The 21,169-nt window shown below is 31.8% G+C and overlaps 3 protein-coding genes and 1 long non-coding RNA gene across 6 annotated transcripts; 1 reads left to right on the top strand and 3 right to left on the bottom strand.

Moving 5' to 3' along the window:
* Positions 1-1,476: 1,476 nt before the first annotated feature.
* Positions 1,477-3,573, top strand: LOC132253911 (uncharacterized). Its single transcript, XM_059737278.1, has one exon. It carries the CDS (start codon positions 1,477-1,479, stop codon positions 3,571-3,573), a length of 2,097 nt encoding a protein of 698 aa, XP_059593261.1.
* Positions 3,574-4,566: 993 nt separating this feature from the next.
* On the bottom strand, positions 4,567-5,442 carry LOC132253897 (uncharacterized). Its single transcript, XR_009465794.1, has 2 exons — positions 4,982-5,442; positions 4,567-4,896 (listed from the first exon to the last, which is right to left on the bottom strand). It is a non-coding gene; the product is annotated as an uncharacterized LOC132253897 (long non-coding RNA).
* Positions 5,443-5,464: 22 nt separating this feature from the next.
* On the bottom strand, positions 5,465-9,076 carry LOC109122720 (uncharacterized). Its single transcript, XM_059737277.1, has 5 exons — positions 7,951-9,076; positions 7,616-7,855; positions 5,846-6,363; positions 5,672-5,756; positions 5,465-5,575 (listed from the first exon to the last, which is right to left on the bottom strand). The coding sequence occupies exons 1-5, from the start codon at positions 8,287-8,289 to the stop codon at positions 5,465-5,467; spliced, it is 1,293 nt and encodes a 430-aa protein (XP_059593260.1). The 5' UTR covers positions 8,290-9,076.
* Positions 9,077-15,864: 6,788 nt separating this feature from the next.
* LOC100248443 (DNA-binding protein S1FA) lies at positions 15,865-20,580 on the bottom strand. 3 transcript variants are annotated; one of them, XM_002284976.5, is made up of 3 exons: positions 20,452-20,580; positions 20,203-20,311; positions 15,865-16,285 (listed from the first exon to the last, which is right to left on the bottom strand). In XM_002284976.5, the coding sequence occupies exons 2-3, from the start codon at positions 20,254-20,256 to the stop codon at positions 16,070-16,072; spliced, it is 270 nt and encodes an 89-aa protein (XP_002285012.1). In that variant the 5' UTR covers positions 20,257-20,311; positions 20,452-20,580; the 3' UTR covers positions 15,865-16,069. The 3 variants fall into 3 exon arrangements, with proteins under 3 accessions (XP_002285012.1, XP_010651138.1, XP_010651139.1); XM_010652836.3 differs by having other exon boundaries at positions 20,203-20,302; XM_010652837.3 differs by having other exon boundaries at positions 20,203-20,302; positions 20,409-20,516.
* Positions 20,581-21,169: the final 589 nt, after the last annotated feature.

Genomic DNA, 21,169 nt, shown 5'->3' with positions numbered 1-21,169 from the left:
TTTTAATAGCCTCTAAAATGGTCCGATCTGGACAAAAATACCCCTCAGCTACATCAACTCCTTTTTCCCTCCCATTCTAATTTTATTTCCCTCCATTCACCTCCTTTTTATTATTTCTTCCACTTTCTCATTTTTTTCATTTTCTCCTGTTATTCCGTTTCTCTCTTTTCAGTGCATTTCTTCAAGTCTCACACAGTTTCTCTTCAGATTTCTTCAACTTAAAGCGCTTTAAGTTGTGGTTGGATAAACAGTGTACGTTTATTTTTATTTTTCCATATTTTTTTTCTTTCATGTTTTATTTATTGAATATTTTCAAACATTTAATGAGATGTAGTAAATATTTAAATAAGTTTGAAATTGTTATAATTTTTTTAATATCATTTACAGCCATGAAAAAAGGGATTAAAAGAAGGAAACAATCAGCTTAAAAAGTGTAGCGTGGAGAAACATTGTCTATATGGAAAAATCAAATGATGGTAAGTAATAAAACTTATGGAATTTTATGATGGTTTTGGTATTGTTTGCACATTTGTGCTTTATATAGATGTAAATATATGTGTTAATAGGGTTTTGACATAATATATAAAGTTATCTTTTTTAGTTATATATCAAAACCTTACGGATATTAAGTTGAACTTGACGTGTGTTAAGTTGAACTTGAAGTAAGTTAAGATTGTATATAGTTATTTTATAGTAACATTATATTTTTGTTATTGTATTTAATTATACTCAATTTGAGTTGAATCATTTGCAAATTAGCCTTGACATTAAATAAATTACAACATAACCAATCTTTTAGTAAACAAATATATTTTTATTGTTTAAAATAGTTTAGAGTTACAATGTCTGAATTTATTTAATAACTATATACATTGTATTTCTATATCATTATTGGTATTATTTGAGGTAGTAAAGATGATTAATAATGTTATTTATTTGTTGTTTATTAAAAAAATAAATATGTGTAATGAAATAATATGTATTTAATAATGAATGAGTTTTTTAAAATTAATACCTACTTATTGGTGCTAATGCTATGATGTAACTAAAAAATATTCTAATATTGTTTGTTGATGCCACTAATTGAATTATTCTGTTATTTCAGTGGTTGATGAAGTAGGAATAATGCTTTTATATGAAGGAGAATGGGTACGAGATGGAAATGTTTTCTATTTCGAAGGAAGTAAAGGTAAAGGCATTGAGATCCCGAAAACTATATCATATAAAGAGTTATTAGGGGTTGTCCATCATATTTTGAAGCTAGATCCAACAAATTGTTTTCTTTCAATGAAGTATGTATTCAATGCCAACATACCCACAAGTCCTATACAACTAACTGATGATGGGGATGTGAAATTCTTTATTGGTTTAAATTGTACAAATGGTAAGCTGCCTGTTCCATTGTGCATCACAGTTGAAAAGAGAATTGATAATCACAATCAGAAATCAATTTGCAATTCTTATTTCGAATGTCATATGTCTTTTGAGATTGATAAAGAATTGAATGAGGACTCAATGTTGATGCATAAAAGTAGACACATTCATTGTGATTCAGTTGAAACTCTTACTGTTGATGGTGAAAATGGACCAAGATTTCAAAATGAGTCACATGAAGGGTATAAAGTTCATGATTGGAACATGAATGAGACTGCAATTAATGAGGAGGATTATAGAATGAATACTAACCCTACTAGTGATAAGCAAGTGACCCAAATTGGCTTATTCAGAACTGGTTCAGCTCAGAGTGCAGAAATCTTGACCATGATTGATACAAGTGATGGGTTCATACATGACAATCCCACTATAATCGAAGATGTAGCAAATGAAAGACAAAACATGATGCAACAACCTATAGTTAGTGGAATTAGTGATGACCATCTAGAAGAACACCAAATTTACTCAAGTAAGAAAGAATTACAAAGGAAGTTGTATATGATGGCTCTGAAAAGGAAGTTTGAGTTCAAAACAACTAAATCCACTACTAAGTTATTGCTTGTTGAATGTTTTGATAAAGAATGCAAGTGGCGAGTTCGTGCTACCAAGTTGGGGATTTCCAATATGTTTCAAATAATGAAATTCTATTCAACACACACTTGTCGGTTAGATATGATGTCTCGTGACAATCGACATGCAAGTAGTTGGTTGATTGGTGAGAGTATAAGAGAAACATATCAAGGGATTGGTTGTGAATTTCGACCAAAAGACATTGTAGCAGACATTCGAAAGCAGTATGGCATTCAAATCAGTTATGATAAGGCGTGGAGAGCCAAAGAACTTGCTCTAGGTTCTATTAGGGGATCACCTGAGGAGTCTTATAACACTTTACCATCCTATTGCTATGTTTTAGAGCAAAAAAATCCTGGTACCATTACTGATATAGTTACTGATTGTGATAATCAATTCAAATACTTTTTTATGTCGATTGGTGCATCTCTTGCTGGGTTTCACACATCAATAAGGCCTGTGGTTGCAGTTGATGGGACATTTTTGAAAGCAAAGTACTTAGGGACTTTATTTATTGCAGCGTGTAAAGATGGCAACAATCAGATATACCCTTTAGCCTTTGGGATTGGTGATTCAGAAAATGATGCCTCATGGGAGTGGTTTTTACAAAAACTACATGATGCACTTGGACACATTGATGATTTGTTTGTGATATCAGATCGACATGGTAGCATTGAGAAAGCAGTACATAAAGTATTTCCCCATGCGAGGCATGGTGTCTGCACTTATCACGTTGGACAAAATTTGAAGACAAAGTTCAAGAATCCTGCAATTCATAAGTTGTTCCATGATGCTGCCCATGCTTATCGTGTTTCAGAGTTTAATTTTATATTTGGGCAACTAGAGATGATTGACCCAAGAGCAGCAAGATATTTGATGGATATAGGTGTTGATCGATGGGCACGTTCATATTCTACCGAAAAAAGATATAATATCATGACGACAGGGATCGTTGAAAGCCTTAATGCTGTGTTGAAAAATGCTAGAGATCTTCCGGTTTTGCAATTGGTTGAAGAATTGAGAAACTTACTTCAAAAATGGTTTGTGACTCGTCAACAACAAGCAATGTCAATGTCAACTGAACTTACCATGTGGGCTGATGGAGAACTTCGTTCTAGGTATAATATGTCAGCAACATATCTAGTGGAACCTATCAACTCCAAGGAGTGTAATGTTAACTATGCTGGCATTAGTGCTCAAGTGAATTTAGACACTCGTTCATGCACATGTCGACAATTTGATCTTGATCATATTCCATGTGCACATGCTATTGCTGCTTGTAGATTTTACAACATTTCATGTTACACTTTGTGCTCCAAGTATTTTACTACTAAAGCATTGTTATCTTCATATTCAGAGTGTATTTATCCAACTGGAAATGAAATAGATTGGGTAGTACCTAATCATATTCGTGATAAAGTTGTGTTACCACCTAAAACAAGACGCCCAACAGGAAGACCAAGGAAAGTAAGAATTCCTTCTGGTGGAGAGGGCAAGCGCACATCTCGTTGTAGTCGATGTGGTCAATATGGGCATAATCGGAAAACATGCAAACGACCAATCCCTTGATATCATGATAGCTTTGGCACTCTATGAACTTACATGGAATGAAAATTGTAATAGTGAACTTTTTTGTTTTTTTGGTACCCATGTGAACAGAAATGTAAGTTACTTTTTTGTATAAGGTGATAGGATAAGCACATAGATGAATATTGTAATAATGATCCCTTTTTTTTGCATAACCATAGAAATGGAGATATTTGTTACTTTTGTACATATATGTTATGATGAGTTATGTATAAAGTATAAATGAAAATTACATGTTTATTCTCAAACTATGGACTCAACTGTTCTCACGTTTATTGATAAGGAACTTGACAATAGTTAAGTTCAGGTTTTGTCTGAAGACTGTGGACTTAACTACCTTCAAGTTTGTACATAAAACAACTTGACAATAGTTAAGTTCAGGTTTTGTCTGAAGACTGTGAACTTAACTACCTTCAAGTTTGTTCATAAAACAACTTGACAATAGTTAAGTTCAGGTTTTGTCTGAAGACTGTAGACTTAACTACCTTCAAGTTTGTACATAAAACAACTTGACAATAGTTAAGTTCAGGTTTTGTCTGAAGACTGTGAACTTAACTACCTTCAAGTTTGTTCATAAAACAACTTGACAATAGTTAAGTTTAGGTTTTGTCTGAAGACTGTGGACTTAACTACCTTCAAGTTTGTTCATAAAATAACTTGACAATAGTTAAGTTCAGTTTTTGTCTGAAGACTGTGAACTTAACTACCTTCAAGTTTGTTCATAAAATAACTTGACAATAGTTAAGTTCAGGTAAAAATGACAATTGTAGACACAACTTCTTATGAGTCTATAGAAGATCAACTTGATACCTGTTAAGTCCAGATTAAATATGTTATTCTGGAATAGATTTCGACTTAATATCTGTCAAGTTTGTTCACAGTTAACTTGATAGTAGTTAAGTTCATGTGTTCTATTAAGACTGTGGACTTAATTACCTTCAAGTTTGTACCCATAACAACTTGACAACATTGAAGTTTAGTTTAAAAGGTCAATTGTATACATAACTATCGAACAACATTCATCAAAATATCCAAGTAGATATATCAACCTGTCCAACTACATTTATCAAAATGCCTAACTACATATATGAAGCTATCCAATTACATATAACAAACCATCCAACTACATTATCAAAATGTGAAATATCAACATGAATTCATTACATAGGCAAGTATTTCATATAAAATAGCTCTGCTGCCATCTTTTCCCGAAACCAGTCCATTCGTGCACTTGTTAATGACTTCAATGGATGGTTGTGCATTAAGTATTCAGCATATTTGATAACAAACATGCCACAATCACCACTGCATGGTACACAAATAATCAATGTTAGGGCTATTATTAAAGATTAAGTGTATAAGTTATGAAAGTAAATTTAAGATCACTTACTCATTTTCCTGTTGAGGAATATCTTGCAGCCGTTCAATTTCCCATTCTTGGTAGTTAACTTTTGTGTCACCATGAAAACCATAATATGCTATTGCATTCAATATATGCGGCAACAATTTGGCTAATGGTTTAATGGCAACTTGCAATCTTGCATTATTATTGATGCCCATCAATGAGTCATATACGTATATAATCCTTCGATGAAGGTGGACAACTCCTAATACCCAGTGACTAGCCCGAACATTGATAGGGACATACACAATGTCAACATCAGGCCATTTGACAGAATAAAGAGGCTGCAAACCATTGGCATAATCAATAAGGATGTCATTCTCTAGTAATTTGAATTGGTTCCACTTCTTGCCATGCTTAATCCATCTTGCTTGAGCATTTTGCTACATAGAATAAAGTTAATATACATAAATAAATAACCAAGATCATAAGATTCATTATTACAAAAAAATTAAAAATGTTAACTAAAATTCAAACTACACATACGCAAAACATAGTATCCATTGTGGTAAACTTTTGGGAAAAAAGATGAGGATTTTCTATTCGCCGCTTCCGGAAAAAGAAGAAGGCAACATCAATGTGCTAACAATTACAATAAAGTAAATTAGTTATATTATTTGGTTGTAAGCTGAACATAATAATAAATAAAAATAAAAACAAAATGCATCATTTACAAACCGTGTCAGCAAGCCATGAACCATGATTAGACAGTGATTGAAACCATTTTTTATCTATATGCATGTAGTCAATGTCAATTGTGGACCTTTGACATAAAAAAAAAAAATAAAAACATTAGTAATTTTATAACTTGTGAAGAACACAAATTTACAAGTATGGATGTATACAACTTACCCTTGGTCATCACTCATCCACTTTTGAAAGGACTCTAATGCTTCTTCAGAGATTGGATGCAAAGGATCAAATGAAGTTAATGGTTTCTCAATCTCTTTTCTTAGTTTCTTTCTCTTGGTGGGATCTGTAAAAGGGTGCTGTAAGATATGAGACTTTTTAATCTCACGCCTTCGCTTAAAAATGGCAGGAGATAGATGGTGAGGTATGACATATACTGAAAACTCGCCCGACATAGTTGGGGTACCAAACAACTTGGCAATATCAATAACTGGATCATCAATAGAGTAGTCATCTTTCAACTCTTTAGTCATGTGTTTTTCTGCAAGCTGAAGGTTTCTAGAAGCTTCCATATCAATGTTCACATCCATGGGAATGTCATTTCTCTCCACTTCATCATCTGTAACATCCTCAAAAATTCCAGTCTGGAAATCAAAGCCCATATTGTTATCATTTTCTTTTGTACTAGATTTTCTGAATCTAGTGTCATGCATACCGTGTTCCTCATTCGAACTCTTAACCTAAAATTGCATACACCACCCAATAATAATAAATATGAGAAAACACAAATGTCAAAACATTGAAGTATTAGAAAATTTAAACAAGTAAACATGTCACTAACTTCTAATAAAAGTTGTTTCAATTCATCCATCTTCAAGTTGAGTCCTTCAATTTCTTTCTTTAGATGATTGAAATTTAACTCTGAGCTTTGTCTGAATTTCAAAAACTCCATCCATAATTTCTGCACATATTGCACATAAATGAAATAAAAATTTAACACTTACAATATTTATATATATATTATGACAAGTTTGTTCACTTTGTGATTACTACCAAAAAGTGCTATTTTGTAGACCTAATTATAATGGTTTTAAGCACCTTTGAGTAGTAATCATATTCATTTAACCCAATTAATTCATTAAGGTCCTTAGTAATTGGTTTTAACCATTTTGTGGCAAGTTTACATGTTTTTATCAGCTTATGAACCAATTCAAGCATGCCAATTGTTGGAGGAGCTACTTGGGTGAGTTAAGCAAGGATTTTGTACGTTTATAGGCTTGAATTTCAAGTGGAAACACGAGCACAAGCAATGGAGAAGAGGAAAACAGAGTGAAGAAAACAGCTGCAGTCTTCTTTCGCACTTTTGAGGCACTTCCCGAAGTCCAATTTTTGCATGTTATATACCATTTGAAAGCTTAGGAAGTCAAGAATCCAACGCTTCAAACCGTGTATGATTTGGAGCTGAAATGAGGAAGATATGGCCTTCGGAAGACAACTGCATCATGTCAAATGGCCAATTTCGCAAGGTGAATTTCACATTGCGAAAATTTCGCAATGGGATTTTCTTCATGGTGCGAAATTTTGCCATTTCGCACCATGAAGAGCCACATTGCGAAAATTTCGCAAGGGGATTTTCTTCATGGTGCGAAATTTTGCCATTTCGCACCATGAAGAAACACATTGCGAAAATTTCGCAAGGAGGATTAGGCACATTGCGAAATTCCTTTGAATCCCCTGTTTTGAGACATTGTTGATGTTATTCCACTACCGGTTCTCCAAGATATTTTGCTTGATTTTTAGCTTTGTAAATACCTATTTTACCCTTGTAATCAACCAATGAATAGGTTGCTTTTGTAATAGCTCTTGTTTATTTATAGTTAAGGTCAGGTTCCACATGTTAATTATGGAATGAACATCTTATATTAAATAAAGTACCAAAAAAAAAAAAACATGCATGCATTATTTATGATGGCTAAGTTTAGTTTAAGTTACCTCTATTGATGGGGTGATTGCATCATTTGTTGTTTCTTCTGTCATTGCAGCAGTAGCAGCAGCAACATATGCAGCAGTGTCAGATGAGCTTTTTTCATGCCTTAAGTCATCATTCTTGGCATCTTGTGAGGCATTTGATTGGTGCAACATTTCTGCTGAAGCTCCTTGTTTATCTACATGCTTGTAATAGTCTTGTTGTTGCTCCTCTAAAGTGGGTGTTAGAAGCGAATGAAAAGTTAACTACAAAGTCCAAATCAAATATAATTATTAATAAACAACAATTCAATAATATTTATAATTGCATTATTAAAATGTAAAGGTAAAGAATTACTTACATGAGGCTCTAGAAATACATTTTCAACCTCAGTAGACCTTGGAGCACTTGTTGCACTCCAATTTAATATTCGAGGATACCTCTCAGATACACGAGTGGCATATTTCAATCCAATAAGTGGAATAGCCTCGTATGCCCAAACCTGGAATGCATATGGAAATCCAACAAGACTATATGCTTCAACTGCAGCTTCTCCCTTTGTTTTCTTTTTATCTTGGTATTTGGATACCCGGTTCTCCAAAGCTCTTTGCAAACCAAATAGTGTCCTCTCATAACAAATCCCCCCCCATGGATACTTGTTAAAAGCCTCCAAATTATCAACCAAAGCAACCCATTCCATATCTATCAAATTTTTTCCTTCTTTCCCAAATAAAACATGCTCTAAAAAATACAAAAGTGCCAACTTTATCACCTCTTCATCTTCAAATCTTTTTTTTTTTTTTCTTATTCTTTTTCTTTTTCTTTTCCTCTCCTAAAGAAAGAAAAACTTTCTCCAACTCATCATTACGCACCTTGTTTTCTCCTTTAAAGTATGTGTCCCTTATTCGTAATGATTTTTTATCACATTTTGTAATAGGACCAAAACTCAAGCCCGTAATCAATGCAAACTCTTCTTTACTAAATCTTAAGCCCTTTGACTTTAATAAAATCCATATTTCATTGTCTTTTTTGGTTTCACATTGACGTAACAACAATTGATGAACAATTTGGGCTGAAAATCTAAGTTCGGGAAGGAGTAAAAAATGACCAAAACATGATTTTCTAAACATCTCCAATTGTGGTTCAGTCAATTTCTTCTTAATATTTTCAATGGCTACCAAGTGAGACAAACATGCAATTTTTCCAGGAAAGTACTCCTCTTTAGATATTTTAGATATAAAAGATAGGAGATGAGGAGGAATGTCAATTTGCAAAATAATAACAAATTGTAAAAATATCAATATAAATTGAGCAAAATTATATTACCAAACTTATCCAACTATGTTAAATCCATCATTTTGTATTACTTCTTAACATAGACTTTATTTTCCTATTATTTAAGGATGTCATGTCAAATGCTAATATTCTAAAGATATTATTTTACTAATGCAATTGAAGCTATTATATTTTAGTAAGTTGCAGCTACAAAAAATTGTAGGCATTATTCTAGTGTTTATTGAAATTTGAAACAAAACAAAACCATTTTGAAATTGCAACCTGACAATGAACTTGATAGCAGTTAAGTTCAGTTTCTTCTTAACATATATATTTAAATCAAAATTCTAAATATTTGGATAAAATAATTTCACAAAAATTATATTCAAATACGTTATAAATTCATAACAAATAACTTCATTACACAAAATTTCAAAACCTTTTGATGGTAAACTTGATAGTAGTTAAGTTTAGTTTTTTCTAATAATTCAAATATTGCTTTAAACCTTGGACTATAACCTCACTGAGAAAATTTCCAACAATTAGATTATCAATTCATGAAAAATAAATTCACAAAAAAAAAATCTATTAAAAATGATAAAATTAAAAAAAAAAATTAAAAATCAAAATTTCAAGTAGACAATTAATGCTTACTGAATCAGTTGATTTCTTCTCATTTTCTGATGACGATGAAGAGGTTTCAAAACCTGGCTTTCTTTCACTTCTTTTTTTTCCCAAAATTTTATACCTCTTCTGTTTCGTATTTTTCATCACAGAATTTTTTTCTTCCTCCATTTTCATGAACTGAATCAACACACAATATCAGAAAGATGAAAAATCGGGTTTGGTTAAAAGAAAAAAATAAGAACCAAAATAAGACACTTAGGGTTTCTTCTCATTTCATGGATGAAGATTCATATATACAGTTCGAAAAACCAAAATCAAAGAATGAAACAGTGAAACTTACTTTCTGTTTTTTCTTTGTATTGTGTTGCCTTTTTGTTCTCTTGCAATAAACGGAAAAATCCTTCGTGATTTCTTTCTCGCAGGTTAACAGATGGAACAAATGGGTTTGCAGGGTAACGAAGAGACACAATACAAGAGAAAATTGGAGTTGGAGGGAAAAAGGGTAACGAAGAGACACAATACAAGAGAAAATTGGAGTTGGAGGGAAAAAGGGCTGAAAAAGATAACTGAGGGGATGAGGGGGTATTTTTGTCCGAATTGGGTCATTTTTGAGACCTAAATAAGTAAAGGGTTAGTTTTGCAATATTGAGGGATTTTTGTCCCTTTTAATCGGTTATCCCTATAATCATTTTACCTTCTCCTCTCTCTCTCTCTTTGGGCCTGTTTGTGCCTTATACATTTGAAAATATTATTTAATTTTTTTTAATAAAATTATTTTTTATACAAATTATTATAAAAGGATCACCCCTTTTAACACCTTGATTTAAACATTGGTTTAAATTTGGATAAAACTAATTTCGAATTAACAACTTTCAAGTGAAATTTCTCAAATACTTTCAAAATATAGTAGTTACCAATTTTCAATTTTGATTTTTGATTTTAGATAAATGTTCACAAAATTATTTATGATTTATACATTTTACTGTAAAGTTAAATGGTTTTGCTTTATTTCTTCACTTTAACAACTTATTTACCGATTTTTTTTAATAAGTTTGAGGAACAAAGTACTGCTCTTTTAACAAATTTGGGAGGTAAGTATTAACTTCTGAATATAAGGAAATAAAATATGAAACAAGCCTAAGATTAAGAAGGTAAAGCGTATTTAGCTCTTATTTGTATTGTAAATATAACAAATATGAATGTTATGTTATTTTAAAAATGAGTACTAAGTAGAAAATTTTCGGGTTTTCTATATATAAACCTATAAAAAGGTACATTATATCCTTGTGTTATGACATCCGATGAATGGAATTATCAAATGGAACAAAATTTCGTATCCATGATGTTTTATAATCTAGTAGATCCAGAAAAGATTTGTTTGGCTTTAAAGATGTCCATCAAAATGGATTATATTGAAATTAAGCAAGAAAGTAATGTCAAGTATTTTTGTATTGATTTTTTCTGGTTGAAAGTATTGTCTTAATTAGTAAAAAAAAAAGAATATACTTTATCATCCAGGCTATATCACACCACTATCACACTCATTGAAACCTGTATAATCATGAGCCAGAAGTTCTCTACCAAAAAATGCTACTATGGCATTATTGATTAGCTCATCTAAGCTCTTTGATGATATGTCCTATTATATCCAATTTTCATTGGCATCTGTTAAGGAATCAAAAGACTTTTTTATACAATGATTTCCATTGTGTTGTCTCCTTGAAAAATTGATTATTAAATCATCAGTTGCTAAACTCGACTCTTAAGTTATTAGTTTTTCTAGAATAAATTCAAGGAGACATATGTGAATCTATCCACTCACATTGTGGGTCATTTCAATATTTCATAGTTTTAATAGATATTTCAACTAGGTAATAACATGTTTGCCTATTTTCTAGTTGTAATGTTTTATTTGCTTGACTGATTGTTCAAATAATTCAATTATAGGTTTAATTCTCGTATCACCTAAGTCAGATAATAAGTCTTAATAACGATGACAAATTTACATCTAAAATGTTTGTTACTATTGTACTTCAATTGGGATTCGTGTTGAGCATTTTGTTTTTCATACTCAAACTTATAATTTGCTAACAAGATCTCTCATTAAGTGCAGTCGCTAATATGGGGAGAAGGAATGACAATATGACAAATTAGGTACTCGCCTGATCTTGCCCTTCATAGTAGGATGCGTGGGCAAGATGTGTTTGGTAGAAGTTTAAATGAGTTAAGGAGGTTTTAGAACTTTTTTAAAAACCAAGGTTGAGTTTGGATATTGCTTACCTCATCCCACCTCGATTATAAATATAATTAAATAAAAAAATTTAATTTATTTTTTATTTTCTTCATTTTTAATATATATATATAAAAGAAAACTAATTTATTTCATCAAATGAGTTACAATGGGATGAGTATGGGAAATTTCCCAACTTGCTCTAATCTCTTTAATTTTTTTTTCATGAGAATCGATTTGAACAAATAGAATGAGAGTGATTTGTAGTGAACTTGTCCTATTGTCATCCTTAGGGGAAGAAAAATTTATTTTAGAAGGACAACAAGATATTACTTAAAATGTATCAACTTTGTCTTATTTTGATCATCGTACAATTAAATGTGAATTAGAAGTTCAATAGATCATCTGTTTGTAAAATATTGTCAATCAATTATTGCATGCATTCATTAATGCAAAATAATTATAGAAGCACATATCTCAGTTGCAAATACTCTAGTATGGATCAATATCCTTACAAGGCAATTCATAAATGAGTTTAAAATATGTCTGAAATGTGGTAGATTTGTTGACTCGAGATACAAATGCCCAAAAGTGGAAAACATAAGGAGGAACTTAAGAAAAGGAAAACAGTTTTGAACTAAAAGTATAAAAGAATCGATAGAAATAATTAATTAGTCTTAAGTTGAGATGGTCACCTAGAAGAAGACAAAAACACAAATAGCCATAGAAGTAGCAAAAATATAAAGGTTTGCCAATAAAAAGACATTAATACTTGAAAATAAAAAGAACTCATTGAGTTATGCATATAGTGGGGACAATATAGGATTGAAGTAACAATTATCATTGATAATGTTTTTTCTTTAAAAGTAGCTATTAACATCATAAGTAACAATCAAAATCTTGAACAACAAAATAGAGAAGAATGTCAATGTAGATGTCATTGGCCAAAATGGAAAAAAGTCATCCAAACATAAATAAACTCATTATCAACATGAGAAATATTTGGATGTGTCCAAATGTTTGAAGACATAAAACTTATTAAATATAAATGAGAATTAATATGAAAGTAAACGGAGAAAAATGTGATCACAAGATATAAAACACAACTTGTGACATAATGTTTTTTACAAAGACATGAAATTGATGGTCGTAGGTAAGGGTCTCCAACAGGCCGGGCCAAGCCGGCCGGCCCGGAGGAGTAAGGCCCATGACCCAGCCCAAGGCGGGCCACTGAGCCTGGTCAATGGGCTGGCCGGGCCGGGCCCTTGGTAAATCTAAGGCCCGTGGCCCAGTCTGTGGGCCCTCAAGCTGGGCGGGCCTACAGGCTTGGGTGGGTTTTGAGTAAAAATTAAAATACTTTTGAGTTTTGAAGGGAGGGGTATTCGAACCCCTTCCCTTATGGATATATGAGTATTCAAGGAGAGCTAGTCACCAACTGAGCTGACCCTTTTTTGTGTAACTATTTTGCATTAGTTATATATATATTAGAAATGTTGTATGATTTTTAAAAAAAAATAAAAGTGAGTTGGTTGTTCAACGGTCACATGACCGTTGAACATGCCACTCATAAATATCAAATATATGACCGTTGAACGGTCTTGACATTTAAAAAAAAAAAAAAAAAAATCTTAATATTTAAATCCCTATAAATATTAGGTGCCAACCTAGTTGGGATTTAGTTTGTAGTGATGTAAACTTTTCCCACATTTTTAAATGTAATGTATACATTCAATGAATAAAATAGTTAGCAATGAATATTTTTATTAATGTAGCATTTTCTATTTCTTGAATATTTTTTTTTATATATATATATTTTTTTAAGTGGCGGGTTTAAGGGCGGCCCAACCCGCCGGGCCGAACCGGGCCTAAATTGGGGCCCATGGCCCGGCCCATCCAGAAATGGGCTCGGGCTGGGCTTTAGCCCTCTCGGCTTGGGCGAGGCCATGGGCCGCGGGCTTTTTGGAGACCCTTACGTAGAAGGAGTAGAAATACATCTGTTGGATGTAGTTACAACTTATATATACAGATCCATGATAGATATATGGAAATCCTAAAAAAAAAAATATTTGAAGCATTTATTTCATAAACTCAATTTGTATTCAATTAAACTACAATAATCCTTATATGGATCGAAGAAATCCATATGTTTGTGGTATAATCACCATAGTGAATACTTAGTAAAAAAAATGATATAAAAATAATTTGATTGTTCATACATGTTCAATTAGAGGTTAGAAATCGAATTTTCAATTATTGTAATATATGTTAATAACTTAAATCTTGTTGAAAATTTTGAAGAGTTCATAAGAATGATTACTTATTTGAAAAGAAAATTTGAAATAAAAGATTTTTGAAAGGACAAAATTTTGTTACGACCCTTAACTTGATTATGTTTTAGATGGAATTTTTGTCTATCAATCAATATACATAAATAAAACTTTGAAGTAGTGTTGTATAGGCAAAACAAATTCATTAAACTCACCAATGGTTGTGCGTTCCCTAAAAATGAATAAATACTGATTTCCTCTCTGTAAAGATCAAGAAGATTTACTTTATCTTGCAAATTATATATGACTACTACATATTGTATTTTTTTGTCAATTTACTAACAAGGTTCCATGCCAGTACAAATAAAAGGCATTGGAATAGTTTCAAACATATGTTGTACTATCTTTTAAGGGCAATTGATACAGGTTTGTTTTTATTTAAGAAATTCAAAATTACAATTATTTTGGTAGGTGAATGCAAGTTATCTTTTGGACCCTTATAAAGCTCTGTCTCAAATGAGATACGTATTTATTTGTGGTAGTACTAATATACCATTTAGATTCACAAAGTAAACAATGATTTTTCACTTTTTCAAGTCATTTGAAAATATTTCTAATTTATGAAATAAATTGTGAATGTATATGATTAAGATTTATGGTCCAATATATGCAAGAACCATGTGAATTATACTCAATTAAAGATGGTACAACAATATTATATGAAGATGACACTACAGGTTACACAAATTAAAGGAAGGTTATATTTACAAATAGACATTAGAGTTAAAGTATACATATATTCTTTCGTTTAGGGCTTTTTTTATTAATAAGATATTCCTAGAAAACCAAGATTATTTTAATGAAATTCTAAATTAATTCAGATTAATTCAATCAAAAAAGGCTATTTGATAAATAATTCATTTATAAAAAAATAATTTAAGTTCATTTATGTCACAAGAAAAAAAAAAGAAAAAAAAAAGTTGTGCTTCTATTTTAAGAAAAATATACGATTAAGTTAATTTTCTTTTTAAGAAAAATGGAATGAAACAACTTCTATTTTTCGCGTTTTAAAAGGAAAGTGTTACAAAGGTTCATAAATTTAAATAAATAAATAAATAAATAATCCTTGAACACAACTTTGTTTATAAAAGAAAAATAGAAAATTTCCTTTTTATAAAAAATAAAAATTAAAGCAAAATAACCCACACCCAAGCTTTAAGAATGATGTTAGGTTAATAACGTTGTTCTAAAACAAAAATTAAATTTTAAAAGCTTTTTTTTTTTTTATTTTTATTTTTGCTTACACAAGAATTTCTAGATGTTTAATAAAATCTCTTATAATATCAAACTATTTATCTTAAAATTATAACTTAAATTAAAGTCAAGAGTGAAAACTATGGTTCACGGTACACGCGTATATAGAGTCGGAATATTTCAAATTTAACCGTCAAGCTGTGACTTGTCACAGCTTAACGTTAAGTTACAACTTAACGTTATGGAAAGGTCAGATGTAATACTTTCAGTTTCAGCTACTCAGAGAATTCAAAATCTCAACTTTCGATTAGAACCTGTAGGCCCTTCTGCAACTTTATAAGGCCAATGGCATCAAGCCCATTTTTTTTACCTCCCTTAAACAGATATTTAACCTAAGGGGCAGGAGCAGGCCTGGCCAGGTTTTCTCCTCATTTTAACACCAAGATCAAGGCTGGCTGGAATTAACTAGTGAACAAAATGCCACACCACGTAGCCAGCTATCACAAAAAACATACAAATATGAGAGCTGGTTGGATGTAACTCACCCATGGGTTTTGGTTTCGTTGCCTGTGTAGGGTGGGCTAGAGCTCCTCTGATAAGTTACCATATAAAGGGAAGCACATTAACTGAATTTTTCATGACAACCATATAATTTAAACTCCCCGACCTAGGGTTTTAATCCAAAATCAACTAGATGTCCATCAAAAGTAACTCAAGACCCAAGCAATATTGTCTTCAAACGCCAATGGGCGTCAAGAAGAGGAAAATCTCATTGTAATAGCTCAACCTAAGAGGAAATGAAAATAAATAGCCCTAAGACTACTCAATTACTCTCCTGGAGCTGAGACACCTTGCTTGAGCCTCTCCTTTTTCATCTTCTTCTTGGATACAGGCTTCTTCTTTCTTGGTGGAAGGGTCTTCTGAGCATACACATAGAGTGCATAGTTCCCAACTAGGAAAACCAATAGCAGACCGACAACAAGAAGCAGGACTATCAAACCTGGGTTAAATCCTTTGGCATCAGCATCCTTTATCACATTACCCTGTTTGTCAATAAAGAAACATTGAGAACTTATTCAATCATCAAAAGGCAAAATAAATTTATATGAAAAAAAAAATGAAAAACTAAAATCATAACAAGTAGTGCAGAAGATAATTTTACATGAACCATAATGCAGATTAAGAGAGAATGCTGATTAACTCCATGCAATAAGTTACTTTCCCACAAGTTTGGCCTGTTGCTAATACAGGGGCCAATGCCAATGAGATGCTATAGTTGAGGAGCCCCACAAAGCCTTAACCTTGAGTGTGTGACATGTTTAGGTAGTGAGGAGAGTTGATCACCTATTATCTGGTAACAATGGAATTATGTCATAGACTGTTCAAGCTTGCTGGATTTGGGCCTAGAGAAGCAGCAAAACTATTATGGTCATTGCTTTTTGAGATTTTGGTGGCAGTGCTATGGGTAGAATGCTATGGCATGTTGCTAAATTTGCCTCACTTTAGGCAATCTGATTAAGAGAAATGCCAAGATATTTGAGACCGATTCAGAATATTGGAGACAGTTTGGGTTGTGGTGTCATCTCTTTAGAGTTCCCAAGCACTCCGCTTAAAGTGATCACTTTGGATTGGGGAGCTGCTTGTTGGTTGTGACACCAGGACAACTGTAGGGGTGTACCTGAAGTAGATCTTGTCCCCATTCAGCTTTAACATATGCTAATTCCTGGGGTAGATAGGCTTTGGTAGAGGTTTCCATGATCATAAATAAATTCAGAGCTCTTTTTCCCATGCCAGTTGGGGTGGGGTTGACAGTAAATGCAGACGTATATACTTTGTTGGAAGGCTTAACCTAGGGAATTGCTTTGGGTTAAGTCAGTTTCCTAATAAAGGATGATTCAAGTTTTTTGAGTTTATCAGCCAAAAAAGGTCCTTGGAAGATTGCATATGCAAAGGATACCTTGATTTGTCGGCTGAGTTGGCTGCTCTTTTATCTAGGTTCCATGTTTCTCCAACTAGTTGGAGGAGTCTTAGGGTAAGCATGGTACTTCTAGCTTGGAGGTTTTTGTTGGGGAATTCATGCCTCCTTAGCCATCTTGTCTCTTGGCCTTTGTTTTGGGCTTTTGACCTATATGGGGCTTTTCTTGTTCTCCACTTCCCAAATTATTTTTCGTGGCTGCTGCCCCCTTTAGCATTTAGTTTCTCTTCTTCTGATCAGTTCTTGTATGCTTTGCAAAATATTCCATCCTTGCTTGTACTCTCACTCGCTCAATGAATTGTTGTTTCTGATCAAATTGTAATAATAGTAGCAATAGCAGCAATAATCATAATAATGAAGTGATTTTTCTTTGGGCGGGCTAGAAAAAAAAAATTCTAACAAATCTAACAGTAGCAAGGTGGCAAGGGTAGAAATTGGTAGCGGCAGAAAAAATATGCAATTTTACTACTCTGTTCATTGAAGAAAAATCATTTTCCGAATAAATTTTATGTTAAGAATGATAGCACAGAAAGACTGATATATAATTGCAATTTTACTACTCTGTTCATTGAAGAAAAATTTTAACATAAATTTTATGTTAAGAATGTTAAGAATAAATATGCAATTTTACTACTCTGTTCATTGAAGAAAAATCATTTTGCGAATAAATTTTATGTTAAGAATGATAGCACAGAAAGACTGATATATAATTGCAGGATGAACAGTTCCAAGAGGTCCTGAACAGATGCAGTACCCAAATAAAATTGTAAAAGTTTCTCAATCATGGAAATAAAAATTTTAACGATACGCTAACAAAATTAAATATAAAAGAAAATGTGGAACAAGTAGAACAATTTACTAGCTGATCGTATGGCAAGTATTAAGTAAAAAATTCTATCCACAGAATCTTGAGGATGGTAAGAAACAACAGAATGAATAATGCAGAGGATCACTAAAACCATGTTTTCATGACAAGGAGGTCATGTTTCCACTTTCCAGATAACTAAAATTTCCTACATATCCTGGGTAAAAAATAATTCTAAGAATAGATGCTGCCTCAACCAAAGTAAGATTTCCAGACCATCATTACTTTCTGTTTTTGTTGCCTCCACAGCTGGTAAAGGATCTTTAATTTGTTTTCTCCTTGAAGAGCTTAACATAGCAAGGCTTTCACTAGAGATAGGGAACTAAGGGAAGGTCAAAAAACAAAAAGTATAGTTTTCAAAAACAGTTCTTAAAATTAGTTTTTGAAAACTTTTCTCTGATATTTTGTAAAACAAAGGTTTATTTGGGAACTTGAAATGTTCTTAACCCGTTTTTTATGTTTTTAAATATTTTTAAAAAATAACTTTTATCTATAGTGTTTTATTTTCAATCATCTTTCATATTTGTATAATTATTTTTTAAAACAACATTGAGAAAACAACTAAAATATATTTTCAAAAAATACCTTATTTTATGTTTTTAAGAAAAAACAATTGTTTTCTGTTTTTTTTCAATCATTCTTCATATTTGTATAATTATTTTTTAAAACAGCCCTTAGAAAACAAGTGAAAACAACAAAAAAGAACTAACCTTGTTTTATGTTTTAAGAACAACAAACTTTTTTCTGTTTTCTAATTATCAAACATGTTTTACTATTTTTTTTGTTCTTAAAAATAGAAAACTGTTTTAGAAAATACATTGCAAACATACCAATTGTCTCTTATGCAGTGCCCTTTCTCTTGGCTATTTGAGATGAATGAGCTTTATTCCTAGTTTGATCCAAATACTAATCAAGGTTTGGACTGGCAGATCTTGGGATGTAGAAGGTCCTATTAAATAGAGCATCCTTTTTCTACAATCCTTCATACTCTTTTTGGGGATCTTGTATTGACATTTTCAAAGCATGGTCCTCTTTGCTTCCTCCAATTCATATATGTAAATGTACACGCACAAACACACATATATGCACAACATTCAACTAAACCAAGGCATCTTTATCACACCACAGTAAAGAGCAAATAAAATGAATATTCATGAGGAGCACACAAGTTATTCCATCACTAACTAGCTACAAAAACAACATTGTTGGTAACTTCAAAACTCAAAATCAATTTAAGCAACTTGAAGGCATAATTTACACAAATAATTTTAATTTAACTATTTTGCTACACATATTTAAGCAATACTAATTTGTAGGCTATATATATCCATGCCAAATTCCTTTTTCTTTTTACTCTTAATCTTTTCACCAGGGATCAAAGACCAAGCATCACAAGTATGTCTTCATTTTGCATGTTTTTAAACAAAAATATAGGTCACACATCCCCTAAACCATATCATCCATGCCTGATCTTCTCCTCTCCTCGAATCCTTACACTTGCATCACAAGTTGTGGTTTTGTTTTTCACTGTTTTAAAGCAAAATATGGCATCCATGCTCCAACTTCCAAACATAAGACTTCTGTCACAGATTTTCCTAATTCTGTCCCCTTTATTATATGAATAATCTTTCCCCCAATTTCGCTACATCTATTGCAACCGTATCAAAATCCAAACTGTATTTGTTGAGATGAACATATTTCTCACCTAATCCAGATGAGAATGTGCTCAAACCATCCAGTGAATTCGTGACCAAGGAATAAACGTCCACAGAGAACAAGAAACTTAACCATTAACCAATTCAGTCTCAAAAATGAACTAAAACAGACTCTCTTTTCATTTCATCCATCCCTGTTTGCTCCTAAGAAAAATTCAACTACAAAATAAATTATAATCTGCGGGGGAAAAAACAAAGAAAAAAGAAAAACCTACCTAAACCAATCCAAAAATTCACACCAAGATCCCAAACAATGAAAGTCAAATATTCAAAACCAAAATTTATGTTCTTCCTCTATACTTACCCGGACAACCAAATCAAGACTCCACATAACACATTCGCATCAGATCTATGAAGAAAACAAAAGAAGACTGATACATAATCGAATGATGTTAGAAACCATACCATGCGCTCAAAAGAGGGAGGAACCTTATCAGCGAACTCGAAATCTTCCTCCATCTGGAGAACTCAAACCAGATCGCCAGGTGTAAACCTTATTTCGCAACTGCAAAAACTGGATCAAGACCAAAAAGAGAATCAGATATCAGAGACGAAACAAGAAAAATGAAACACTCAAAAGCCTAGGATCTCCGCGAATCCAAGATCAATACAGAATTCGGAAAATGATTCGAGCGTATATGCAGAGAGAGATACCCTATGGTCCGATCCTGGCTGTCTGGGTGGGTGGCAGCGGGGGTTATTCAAGTACTAGTATGCTGGTCCCGGGTCTCGTAACCAGTGAATACCGAAAAGCTCAGCCCCATAATTATTAAATCGGTTACTTAGCCGAAGGATTTAAAAACATTTTTTTATTTTTAAAAATAAAAAATTGTTTGATTGTTATTTTTAAAAAATAATTTTTAAAAACAAAATGAAATAAATAATCATAAATTATTTTCGCCAACTTTAAAAAGAAAAAAAAAATCATAAGTTCATTTTATCATTTTTTTTTAAATTTGTTTTTAAAAAATGTTTTTAAATTAAAGAATAAAAAATAGTTTTTGAAAACATGCACCATAATTTTTTATAACTCAAAAGCATGATATTTTTCAAGTATCCATATTCAACCATATCATATGCAATTCTCTCGAGTATAATTGTATTTGGATTAATAAATAGGTTTTTTTAGATTAATCTACTAATATAAATTTAACATATTTAATAATTATTTTCATTAATTTTATAATAATTATAATATATTTAACTCATATTTGACTCATTTAAAATTTAATTTTAAATAAATAGATGAATTAAATTATAAATATGTCATATTGAAAGATTAATAATATTAAAAAACATTTAATTAAAATGAATGAGATAAAATAACTTCCATGACAATATAAAATCATTCTAACATTTTTCATCGTTGCAC

The sequence above is a fragment of the Vitis vinifera genome, chromosome 6, assembly GCF_030704535.1.
Source record: "Vitis vinifera cultivar Pinot Noir 40024 chromosome 6, ASM3070453v1".
In the NCBI taxonomy this organism is placed as follows: domain Eukaryota; kingdom Viridiplantae; phylum Streptophyta; class Magnoliopsida; order Vitales; family Vitaceae; genus Vitis; species Vitis vinifera.
This window is presented reverse-complemented; position numbering and strand designations above follow the sequence as displayed.